The sequence below is a fragment of the Rana temporaria genome, chromosome 6 (assembly GCF_905171775.1).
Source record: "Rana temporaria chromosome 6, aRanTem1.1, whole genome shotgun sequence".
Taxonomy (NCBI): domain Eukaryota; kingdom Metazoa; phylum Chordata; class Amphibia; order Anura; family Ranidae; genus Rana; species Rana temporaria.
The window spans coordinates 164675694-164688703 of record NC_053494.1 but is presented as its reverse complement, the minus strand read 5'-3'; the positions used below and the strand labels follow the sequence as shown (position 1 = coordinate 164688703).

The following is a 13010-nucleotide window of genomic DNA, read 5'->3' as shown; positions in this document are numbered from 1 at the left end:
CTAGTGATTTACATATTCTACGTCGACCGCAATGGAAGCGCCACCTGGCGGTCAGCCTAAAAATTACACTTTAGGATACAACGGTGTAAGACACTTACGCCGCTTGTATCTGAGCCTAATTTAAGCGTATCTGGTTACCAGAATACGCTTAAATTAGCGCCCACGCAAATTCAGTCTCTCTGAATCTAGTTATCGGTATACACAGAGTATTTTTGTTCTACCAGTGGGTTGAACGAGAAAAAGAATTCACAGAATCTCCCCTGCTGTGTTGTTGAATTCTGATAGAGGCCCCCCCCCCCCCCCCATCAGAATACCATGATCCAATGCTGGTTTTCCAGCAGGACTGTTCAACAGAAGCCGGTCTACACAAGTATTGAAATGTGGCCAGTTCCTGCAGCCCCTCATATTTCTATATGTGTATACCTTGCTTTACTATGTGAAGATCCTAGTTAAATACCTTTTGTTCCTCTGCATCTGCCACACATTTCTCCTGATTTAGTTTTTCTGTCTGCTGGCCAATCTTGTCGATAAGTGCTTCTGTATCTCTGTTCCTCTGATGAAGTTCTACTTCCTGTACGGCAAGTTTGGACTTCAGATCTTCCACCTGCATCATTACAACAGAGACTTGGTTAATTAAGTTTTAAGACAATATTTTCAATTATAACAAAATTGGTTAGCTTAAAGAATAAACGTTGCCTTGGGCTTCATTGTAAACGTGGGTAATTACATTGTTCCTCTGGAGGATGTGTAATTATCTCTCTGTATTTATCGAAATGCTGGCTTGAAGGCAGTCAAAATGAATTGTTGGCTTCTGATTTGCATATAAAAGGTTTCATTCCTTTCTGTAAAATTCTAAATAAATTCTTTTAGAATGCTGGCAGAGTATAACTGACAGTGTGTGACAATATCAATATACAACTTATAATTGCTTCCTAAAGTTACCTTGTGTCTATATATTATCCTTTTGAAATCCTTAGAAAGGCATTATGCATATACTTTACTGCACAGTACTTCCGCCTATTAAACACACTAGCCTCCTGTTTAGCCATTGCAGTCACTTTATCATTCAATAGCATTATGTAGTAATTTCATCCTCAGAAGCATTTTAACCATTCACCTACTTGCCTACTGGGCATTTTCATCCCCTTCCTGCCCACGCCTAGGATCGGCCCTGCTTTGTGTGTGCGGGAAGGGGAGGGTGTCCATGCCAACGTTGGTGGTCCACCCAGGGTGCCACACATTGGGGGAGTGTCATCCCTGCATGCCCATCCTCCCCTCCCTCGGTCCTCCTCCTCCAGCAGCCACTGAAACAAGGTCCCGCCTCCTAGAACAGCTCCATTGATAGGCAGAACACTGATCCAATGCCAGCAAATTGAATCAGTGCGACGTGTATTATAGGAGACATTCTAGGAGCCAGGACCTTGTTACAGTGGCTGCTGGAGGAGGAGGACCAACTGAGGGAAGGACAAGCACACCGGGATATTCAAATCCAAGATCGGCGACACAGCGTGAGATCGCTGCTGTGTTTTCCATACCAACACTAATGCATTGTTGGACACTGGTAAGGCTGTATTTGCTGGGCACTGGTGAGGCTGCATTTGCTGGGCACTGGCAAGGCGGCATTGATGTGCACTGATAGGCTGCATTTGATGGGCACTGGTAAGGCTGCATTTGCTGGGCACTGGTAAGGCTGTATTTGCTGGGCACTGATAAGGCTGCATTGCTGGGCACTGGTAAGGCTGAATTGCTGGGCACTGGTAAGGCTGCATTTGCTGGGCACAGGTAAGGCTGCATTGATGAGTACTGGTGAGGCTGCATTGATGGACACTGGTAAGGCTGCATTGCTGGGCACTGGTAAGGATGCATTTGCTGGGCACAGGTAAGGCTGCATTGATGAGTACTGGTGAGGCTGCATTGATGGACACTGATAGGCGTCATTTGATGGGCACTGGTGAGGCTGCATTTGATGGGCACTGGTGTGGTTGCATTTGATGGGCACTGGTAAAGCTGTGTTTGATGGGCACTGGTGAGGCTGCATTTGATGGGCACTGGTGAGGCTGCATTGATGTTCACTGGTAAGGCTGCATTTGCTGGGCACTGGTAAGGCTGCATTGATGGCCACTGGTAAGGCTGCATTGATGGGCACTGGTAAGGCTACATTGATGGGCACTAATAAGGCCGCATTGATGGGCACAGGTAAGGACACATTGCTGGGCACTGGTAAGGCCACAGTGCTGGGCACTGGTACCCAGATAGCAAGTAGTTGTGCTGCAAGTTTGAAAATGACTTGCTAAGCTTCACAATTTTGTTGCACAATTGCAGCAAGTCTGCATTGCATGACTCCAGATCAACTTTCTTTGCAAACATTCTGCAGTTCTGCTTCAAGTTCTGGTTCAGTTATGTCACCACAGAGTTTTCATCATTGCTCCCTGCTGTGTGTAAGGTTTTTCTTTAATTGTTGCAGTGGTGTAGTGTACAGAGAGGTGAGTAGTACTCTGAGATCTGATATGGAGTTCGGAGAGGTAGAAATCAAGGAGTGACTAACCCTAATACATAGTTGCCAACATTGAAAAAAAATTATAGGGACACTTTTTTGCCTGTAGGCGGAGTCTTCTTATACTAAGTGGGCAGGGAATTCGTTTGTAGGTGTGAAATAGGGAAAAAGAAAAATGCGATGCGCACCGCAGCAAAAAATGGGAGTGGTCTCATCAGAACAGTGGGAGTGGCTTAAAGGGGCGAGTCTCTAAAGGAGTGTGGTTAGAGTCTGAGATGAACGAGAGATGGAGGGAGGAAGAGAGAGAGGTAGAGGGGCAGAGTCCCTCCTTACATCAGTGTTCCCATCAGCAGAGCCCTTCCCTACATCAGTGTCCCCATCAGTGGAGTCCTTCCTCACATCAGTGTCCCCATCAGCGGAGTCCCTCCTTACATCCGTGTCCCCTTCAGTGGAGCCCCTCATTACATCAGTGTCCCTTATCAGCGAAGTCCCTCCTTACATCAGTGTCCCCATCAGCGGAGTCCCTCCTTAAATCAGTGTCCCCATCAGTGGAGTCCCTCCTTAAATCAATTTCCCCATCAGCGGAGTCCCTCCTTAAATCAGTGTCCCCGGCAGCAGAGTCCCTCCTTAAATCAGTGTCCCGGGCAGCGGATCCCCTCCTTTTATCTGTGTCCCCTTCAGCGGGGCCCTCCTTAAATCAATGTCCCCATCAGTGGAGTCCCTCCTTGAATCAGTGTGCCCATCAGCGGAGTCCCTCTTTAACCACTTCAGCCCCAGACCATTTGGCTGCCAAATGACCGGGCCACTTTTTGTGATTCGGCACTGCGCCGCTTTAATTGACAATTGCGCGGTCGTGCGACGTGGCTCCCAAACAAAATTGACGTCCTTTTTTTCCCCTTTTGGTGGTATTTGATCACCTCTGCGGTTTTTATTTTTTGCGCTATAGAAAAATATACAGCACCAATTTTGAAAAAATATATATTTTGTATTTTTTGCGATAATAAATATCCCCAATTTTTTTTTTAAAAAAGCTCATTTTTTTCTCAGTTTAGGCTAATACGTATTTTTCTATATATTTTTGGTAAAAGAAAATACAATAAGCGTATATTGATTGGTTTGCGCAAAAGTTATAGCGTCAACAAAATAGAGGATAGTTCATAGCGATTTTTTTAGTGACTGCGACATTATGGCGGACACATCGGACACTTTTGACACTATTTTGGGACCATTCACATTTACACAGCGATCAGTGCTATAAAAATGTGACTGGCAGTGAAGGGGTTAATCAGTAGGGGTGGGGAAGGGGTTAAGTGTGTCCTAGGGAGTTATTCTAACTGTGTGGGGGCGTGGCTTCCTGTGACACGTCACTGATCGCTGCTTCAAATGAAAGGAATCAGACAATCAGTGCTGTGTCACCAGGCAGAACAGGGAGATGCCTCCATCAGGAGTACCTGTCCCGTGAGCCCAGCAGTGCCTGACGTGCAGCCAATTTCTAGCTGACATACAGCCCATTAGTCCTTGTTGTGCAGCCCTGTCATACAGCCAGCCACCATGTCCAAAAGATTATACACCCCAGAAGAGGCATACCAAATGCTAGCCCAGACCGATGAGAGCAGCGGCGAGCTCTCAACTCCCCAGTACAGTTCTGATTCAAGTTCCAATTCTGGTTTGCAATATGAGCCCCCAAAGGCAGTATATCTGAATCAGAGGAGGAAGTAGTCCGTCCAAAAAAACGATGGACTGAACCCCAGGCAGCTACCAACAGACCTGGACACCCCAATGGCCAATCAGAAAATGCCAATGGCGCTAGACCCCAGGAGGAGAGGCCAAGTACAAGCACTTCTAGACCCCAGGAGGAAAGGCCCAGTACCAGCTCTGAAATTCCACGCTGAAGAATTAGAGCCCAAACCCATCTTCCGGATGCCTTGGCCAACCCATTGTGGCTGCCTTCTAGCACTGGGTCAGCCACAATCCCCCCTTTGACAGCACAGCCAGGTGTGCAGGCCAACACCGAAGGTTTCTCTGAAAGTGATTATTTTAATTTATTTTTCACTGATGAGTTACTTCAAAGCATCTTAGACCAAACAAATGTTTTTGCATGTCAGTACATACAAACCAACTCCAACTCATGCTATGCCCGCCTTTTTGTATGGAGACCCCTAACAATTCAGGAGCTTAGATTGTTTTTAGGCCTTACTCTAAACATGGGGCTTACAAAAAAAAAAGAATTGCATTCATGTTGGTCTAAAAAGCCCATCCACGATATGCAATTTTTTTCCGCTACGATGCCCAGGTCCCGCTATGACATGATCATGCGGTTTTTGCATTTCAGTGACAACTCACACTGCCCCCCCGAAATCATACGGACTTTGATAGATTGTATAAGATTTGCCCCTAAGGCCCCGTACTCACGACCAAACATGTCTGCTGAAACTGGTCCGCAGGCCAGTTTCAGCAGACATGTTTGGTCGTGTGTGGGCGCGAGCGGGCCGAATTCCAGCAAACATTTGCCCGCCGGGCCTTTTCCCAGCAGACAAATATTCCTGGACTTGTTTTAAAACAGTCCGCTGGAATTCTGCCCGCTCGGACATGTACGGTCGTCAGTACAGACCTACCGTACATGTCCAGGCGCCCGCCGTCCCTCGCATGCGTCGAATGACTTCGACGCATGCGTGGAAGCATTTTAAAGGCGGGCCGCCCACGTCGCTGCGTCATTGTCGCGGCGACACCGCGTCATCGACGCGGCGACACCGCGGACACGCCCCGCGTATTGTTTACGCTCGGACTTCTGTACGATGGTGTGTACAACCATCGTACAGAAGCCCTCTGGCAGACATGTATGGTGAAAACGGTCCGACGGACCGCTTTCACCATACATGTTTGGTCGTGAGTACCCGGCCTAATAGATTTCTTTAATAAGAAGTTTGCCGAACTTTACATCCCGGAACAGAACATCTCTGTGGACGAATCCCTGGTCCATTTCACAGGCCGGCTGGGAATCAAACAGTATATTCCCAGTAAGGCCCCGTACACACGGTCGGTTTGGTCCGATGAGAATGAACTGAAGTTCACTTTCATCGGACCAAACCGACCGTGTGTATAGGCTATCGGTCTGTTTTCCTTCGGTCCAAAATTTTAAAACATGCTTCAAAACCGAACCGATGGACCGCTGCCCCATCGGACCAAACCGATGGTTAGTACAGAAAAGCATCGGTTCAAAACCCGCGCATGCTCAGAATCAAGTCGACGCATGCTTGGAAGCATTGAACTTCGTTTTTTTCAGCACGTCGTGTGTTTTACGTCACCGCGTTCTGACCCAATCAGATTTTGAACTGATGGTGTGTACACACATCAGACCATCAGGCCACTTCAGCGGTAAAACAATGGAAATGTCCATCCCTTTTATCAGATTTATTGAAAAAATTGTCACTGCCCTGATCTATCAGCAAGTCTCCCCCCCAGAAAGCATTCGCTCCAATTGTGTCAGCAGACTGCATGAGCGCCATTTTTCAGAAAATATTCCACCATCAGCAACCGGAAGAAGACGCCAAAAAAATGTCGGGTGTGCAGCAAAAGTGGAATTAGGAAAGCCACCAGTTTCTATTGTCCCGACTGTCCCGACCAACCTGGCCTATGTAACGGACAATGCTTCAGGCGATATCACACTCTCAAAGACTATTAACCCAAATTTCTAATAGACTGCCATTTCCCCAGTTTCAATTTCTGTGCTGATTATTTCCCTGCTGCCTCAACCAACCAACCTAATGCCTCAACTCAACTGACCCTGGCCTGTTTATCGACTATGCCTCTGCCTGCTGTCTGCATTGTTTATCCGTCATGTTTCTGCCTTATACGTGAACTGACCCTGGACTGTTTCTCTACTATGCCTCTGCCTACCATCTGCATTGTTTATCCGCCATGTTTCTGCCTTTCACGTGAACAGACCCTGGACTGCTTCTCGACTATGCCTCTGCCTACCATCTATTTCTGCCTTTTACCTGCACTGACCTCGGCTTGTTGACCATGTTTTTGCCTGCCCCTTGGACTGATCTTTCACCCTGCTACACAGGGGTCTCACATATGTGAGGGGCTCCAGAATAGTGTTCGGAGTTCAGAAAAACAGTTTTTGGTTTTCTGTGTTCCCAGAACAGGGTCTGGTTGCCCGGAGGCTTCAAAGCGATTTGGGTGGGAGAAGCCTCTACCCCTGTCCCCATTCTTCCCTGACCGAGGCCCTAAACTTGATGGTCCCGCCTGCTGCCTGGACCAATACTTTGGCTGCACTAACCATATCTCTGCCTGCTGCCTGTACTATGGACAGTATTCCTGCCTGCTGCATGGACGATCCTTTCACTGCTGCTGACCACATCTGCCTGCTACCTGGACCGATGCTCTGCTCTGTGGACCACTGCACTACTAAAACCAAAGGTAATCTTTTCTTTACTCTTTGCTCAGAAGAATGTATTTTGGTTTGTAATTGGTATGTACAGTACATGCTATGGGTTAGAAATATGAAGGACCTTCAACAATATCATAGGTCGGCAGGAATTTTTGTGTGTAATTTATGCTCCTAGAACGTCTGTAGGTGTTACTTCAATGTTGGACCTCTGTATGTGGCCAGACTATGTAAAAGTCTCACACATTTGGTATCGTTATGGAGGAGTAGCAGAATGTATTTTGGGGTGTCATTTTTGCTATGTACATGCTGTGTGTTAGAAATATCTTATAAATGGACAACTTTGTGTAAAAAAAAAGCATTTTCATTTTTTTTCCACATTTTCCAAAAACGTCTGGGAAAAAATAAACCGTTCAAAAGACTCATTATGCCTCATAGATTATACGTTGGGGTATTAGCTTTCCAAAACGGGGTCATTTTGTGGACAATTACATTGTCCTGGTGCTCCAGGGCCTTCAAAATTGTAATAGGTGGTTGAGAAATTAGATGCGTAATTTATGCTCCTAGAACGCCTGTAGGTGCTACTTCAATGTTCGGCCTCTGTATGTGGCCAGGCTGTGTAAAAGTCTCACATATTTGGTATTTTTATACTCAGGAGGAGTACCAGAATGTATTTTGAGGTGTCATTTTTGCTGTGTACATGCTGTGTGTTAGAAATATCTTATAAATGGACAACTTTGTGTAACAAAAAAGCGTTTTCATTTTTTTTCCAAATTTTCCAAAAATGGCTGGAAAAAAATAAACCGTTCAAAAGACTCATTATGCCTCATAGATTATACGTTGGGGTGTTAGCTTTTCAAAATGGGGTCATTTTGTTGGCGGTTCCATTGTCCTAGTGCTCCAGGGCCTTCAAAACTGTGATAGGTTGTCATCTAATGAGATCTGTAATTTCTGCTCCTAGAACGCCTGGAGGTGCTACTTACATGTTGGGCCTCTGTATGTGGCCAGGCTGTGTAAAAGTCTCACATATGTGGTATCACTATACTTAGGAGAAGAAGCAGAATGTATTTTGGGGTGTCATTGTAAGTATGCATGTGCTGTGTGAGAGCACTAACTTGTTATTATGAAAATTGTGTCTAAAAAAAACAAAAAAAAAACATACTTAATTTACCCAAGAATTGTGGGAAGAAATTACAACTTTAAAAAATTCACCATGTCTCTTACTAAATACATTGGAATGTCTACTTTCCAAAATGGGGTAATTTGGGGGTCTTTGTACTTTCCTGGCTTGTTAGGATCTCAAAAAAATGAGATAGGACGTCAGTACATCAGGTGTGATCAGATGTGATAATTTTTCAATGATTTGCACCATAGCTTGTAGACTCTATAACGTTCACAGAGACCAAATAATACACACTAATTTGGGTTATTTTTACTAAAGATATGTAGCAGTATACATTTTGGCCCAAATTTATGAAGAAAAAAATATTTTTTTGCTAAATTTCAAGAAATAAACTAAAAAAAAATTTTTTTTTTGCTTATATTGCAAAAAATAAAAAACCCAGCAGTGATTAACCACTTGCCGACCGCGCACCGCCGAAATACGTCCACAAGGTGGCTCTCCTAGGCGAGAGCACGTAATATGACGTCCTCTCTATCTGCCGCCACTAGGGGCGCGCGCGCGCCCCCCGCTCGCCCCCGACTCCCGTGTGTGTGCCCGGCGGGCGCGATCGCCGCCGGGCACACGCGATCGCTCGGTACAGAGCGGGGAACGGGAGCTGTGTGTGTAAACACACAGCTCTCGTTCCTGTCAGCAGGGGAAATGCTGATCTTCGGTTCATACAATGTATGAACCGAGGATCAGTGTTTCCCCTAGTGAGGCCACCCCCCCCCCCACAGTAAGAACACACCCAGGCATACTTAACCCCTTCCCCGCCCCCTAGTGTTAACCCCTTCACTGCCAGTGGCATTTTTATAGTAATCCAATGCATTTTTTTAGCACTGATCGCTATAAAAATGCCAATGGTCCCAAAAATGTGTCAAAAATTTCCGAAGTGTCCGCCATAATGTCGCAATACCGAAAAAAATCGCTGATCGCCGCCATTACTAGTAAAAAAAATATTAATAAAAATGCCATAAAAATACCCCCTATTTTGTAAACGCTATAACTTTTGCGCAAACCAATCAATAAACGCTTATTGCGATTTTTTTTAACGAAAAATATGTAGAAGAATACGTATCGGCCTATACTGAGGAAAAAAAATGTTTTTTTATATATTTTTGGGGGATATTTATTACAGCAAAAAGTAAAAAATATTCATTTTTTTCAAAATTGTCGTTCTATTTTTGTTTATAGCGCAAAAAATAAAAAACGCAGAGGTGATCAAATACCACCAAAAGAAAGCTCTATTTGTGGGAAAAAAAGGACGCCAATTTTGTTTGGGAGCCACGTCACACGACCGCGCAATTGTCTGTTAAAGCGACGCAGTCCCGAATCGCAAAAAGTACTCTGGTCTTTGGGCAGCAATATGGTCCGGGGGGTAAGTGGTTAAATACCAGCAAATGAAAGCTCTGTTTGTGAGAACAAAATGATAAAAATTTTGTTTGGATACAATGTAGCATGACATGATTAATTGTCATTCAAATTGTGAGAGCACTGAAAGCTGAAAATTGGTCTGGGCAGGAAGGGTGTATTAACACCTTTGCAGCCATTGCAGCCATTGTGCTATATGCTGGGTGTTTGGTGTGCTCCTGTACCTTTAAGGAGGGGTGGCTCCCCTTCAGTCCACCTGCCCCCATCTATCCATTAGAATGCATGTGCCTCCACTGTGGGGACGCTCATTGTTTAGTGTTAGGACCACAGATTACAGGGTGCCTTGGCGCAGCTCTGTGGCTCGCGCATGCGTTTGCAAATGCGTGCGGACAAAACCCCTGTTTTTAACGCATACTGTTAGACAGGTTAATTTGGTTGTTCTGCAGGCTGGTCGGTAAGAAGGCTTGGTTTTTCCCTGGGCATTCCCCAGGTTTTGTTGTCATCAGGGTGTATTAATGTCATGTATTGAAGTGGTTAAATCAGTGTCCCCATCAGCTGAGCCCCTCCTTAAATCAGTGTCCCAGCAGTGGAGTCCCTCCTTAAATCAGAGTCCCCATCAGAGGAGCCCCTCCTTAAATCAGAGTCCCCATCAGCGGAGTCCCTCCTTAAATCAGAGTCCCCATCAGCGGAGTCCCTCCTTAAATCAGAGTCACCATCAGTGGAGTCCCGCCTTAAATCAGTGTCACCATCAGCGGAGCCCCTCCTTAATTTAGTGTCCCTGGCAGTGGAGTCCCTCCTTAAATCAGTGTCCCCAGCAGTGGATCCCTTCCTTTCATCTGTGTTACCATCAGCGGAGCCGGTCTCACTGTGTGTCCCTGGCAGCAGAGCCCTTCATGCCGTGCCTGTCCCCTTTAGCGGCAGCTAGTCAGTTGTTCCTGGCTTTCTCTGTGTGTTCAGTGGAGAGGGGAGGGGCCTTTGAGCCGTAGAACCAATCGCCTTCAGAGAATTGTCTACTTGTACACTGAAGATAGAAGCCGATTGGCTGCCCCTCCCCTCTTCACTGAACACAAGGAGATTAGTCCTCACGGCGGCAGACATCTTTTTGTAGCTGTTTTGCTAAAACATTACTGATTTTCCCCAGGACAAAGGCAAAATCCCAGGAAATTAATCGGGACAAGCTCCGTTCGGGACGAGGGTCCCAAAAATCAGGATTCTTCCGGGAAAATCGTGACTGTTGGCAAATATGCTAATATCCCATTGGTGGAGCACAATTTGGAGTATTTTATTTTTCCTTGTTTATATGCTAGCAGCTCACCTTAAACAAAGACCACAACAGGTCTAGTGGCACTTTTAGGAGATGAGAGTGGAGTGGAATGTGATTTTCCATAAAGGATCCATATATTAAAGCATGGGTGCCCAATCTATTGAGGAGCAAGGGCCACTTAAGCGACTTGGTAATTGGTCGCGGGCCACAATATGGGCCCTCCGATCCACTCATATGGAAGGGGACAGATACCCTTCTGTTTTTTTTTAGCAGGTGGGATTGGAGGTAGGTGGGTGTAAATGAACACAAGTCATTTTACATCTTCTGCTCCATAGAGGTGAATGGAGGGGCCATTGATCGTGTGAAAGGGGTCTAAGGCTTCTTTCACACTGATGCGCTGTGGTTTACCCACACCATGGGTGCAGTGCACCTGTGGCGTGTGCTGCTAATGTGTTCGGGTTTGGCTTGATGAAAAGGTGGCAACCCTAGGGCCACATCAGAAGGCTCCGCGGGCCACTGGTTGGGCACCCCTGCAGGCGAGGAGAGGAGAGTGAAACGTGAACTGCCATTAAGGATTTGTATACCAATATTATATAAATATCAGCAGTAAATATAATCTAATTATAAAAGTAGATGGTCTTGCCTATGGCGCAAACAAGTCTAGCTTCGGCCCTGGCTTCACCGGAATTTGAACTTTCCAGTTTAAGAAACCAACCCCATTCTCAAGCAGGATTCCATATATGGAACATAAGCCTAAACCCTAATGTTTTTTTCACATAGTTGGAAGAAAAACAATTTTACCTTATTTACTAAGCTAAGTAAACCTTTGGAAAGTGAACATTCAGTTTGCTAATTGAACAATCCCTGTAAATCAATCCCATTGATACTAAGCAACCACAATAATTTAGTAATATATATTGGTTCAAGTGAAATGGGAATGGGTCCACTTTGATACTGATGTTACTTAGGCTTATTTCCACCAAGAACACACACTGTGTGTATATATATATATATATATATATATATATATATATATATATATATATATATATATATATATATATATATATATATACTGTATATATACACACATACAGTATATAAAAAAATTAAAAACATCATTATATGATCACATCTGTCATGCTAGCGTTACCTGAAAAGCTGTTGTTTGCAATTTCTGTAATCCATTCTCCAGTCTCTCTATCTTCTGCAGCAGCTCTCCTCTTTTCTTTCCCAGAAGATTCCAGTACAATTTAATAAGTTCCAGGAAGCTCTTTGGAGTCGTGTAGTTGTAATGCTTTTCATTCTGCTGATACTTGACGCTGACTTCATTTACACTTGTATGTGCAAATGTTATGAACTGGCTAATGGAATTTTTTACTTGAGGCTGGAAGAATAACGGAAAGGTTACACACTCTATGTTACTGCATTAGCGGGTAACAATAAAATAATGATATACTTCCTGACAGTATGTATTTCATAATGGAAATTAACAAGAAAAAAAAAGGACCACCTGAATTCTAACATTTATATTCAGTCCTCAGGGAGGTTTACATTGTAATGGAGCAAATTAAGTTGGCAATAAAGGATTAAGCTTGCCTTTTTACATTTTCTGCCTGTAACATTTTTTTTTCTGTGGATTCCTCATTTTATCAGTTATATTTAATCATATTTTGTAATATTTTCACGAATGTTCCCTGTGCTGTGTTCTTCTCATACCTCCCATGTTTGATCTGGTTGGCAGCTATATTTACATACAGGTTTTCCCAGAGCCATCTGTAGAGGAACTGCAGCTGGACATCATACTACCCAGAATGCCACTGCTTGTCTTGCACAGTGCATCTCCCAACACCCCGGGAGAAAAGCACAGAATTTCCCTTTAATTTGTTATTATACAAACTATACAAATTAGTGTTTTAGGGTAATATCAAGTTTACTCTAGGTGCTGCAACTCTGAATAATTACCAGCACACCCAGGAATAGAACAGCGATTGGAACTCCCAACTCTATGCAGCTTTCTGCCTTAGATGCAGAAATGTAAAGTTAATCCAAACCCAATAATAAAAATGTTATATGTTGCAGCTTAGCTTTTCGTAGATGTGGGGATCATTTGTTTTCTTTTATTGTCCCCTGGTGATCCTGCCAGTATTCAGTAACACACTTCCTGTCCTAGTATGACAACGCTCTCCTGCCGTACTGTATCTCTGGAGGAGCATTGTCACCCTTAGGGATGAGCCGAACACCCCCCCTTTTGGTTTGCACCAGAACCTGTGGACAGACCAAAAGTTTGTGTGAACTTTAGAACCCAGTTAAAGTCTACTGGACT

General features: G+C 44.6%; 1 protein-coding gene across 1 annotated transcript in view; it reads right to left on the bottom strand.

Moving 5' to 3' along the window:
• Nucleotides 1–13010, bottom strand: part of LOC120944438 (dynein heavy chain 11, axonemal-like) — a 229075-nt gene that overhangs the window by 197565 nt on the left and 18500 nt on the right. The window contains exons 3-4 of the mRNA XM_040358500.1: nt 11838–12071; nt 458–604 (exon numbers count right to left, since the gene is read on the bottom strand). Coding sequence (XP_040214434.1) covers nt 458–604; nt 11838–12071 — 381 coding nt within the window. The remainder of the gene's footprint in view (nt 1–457; nt 605–11837; nt 12072–13010) is intronic.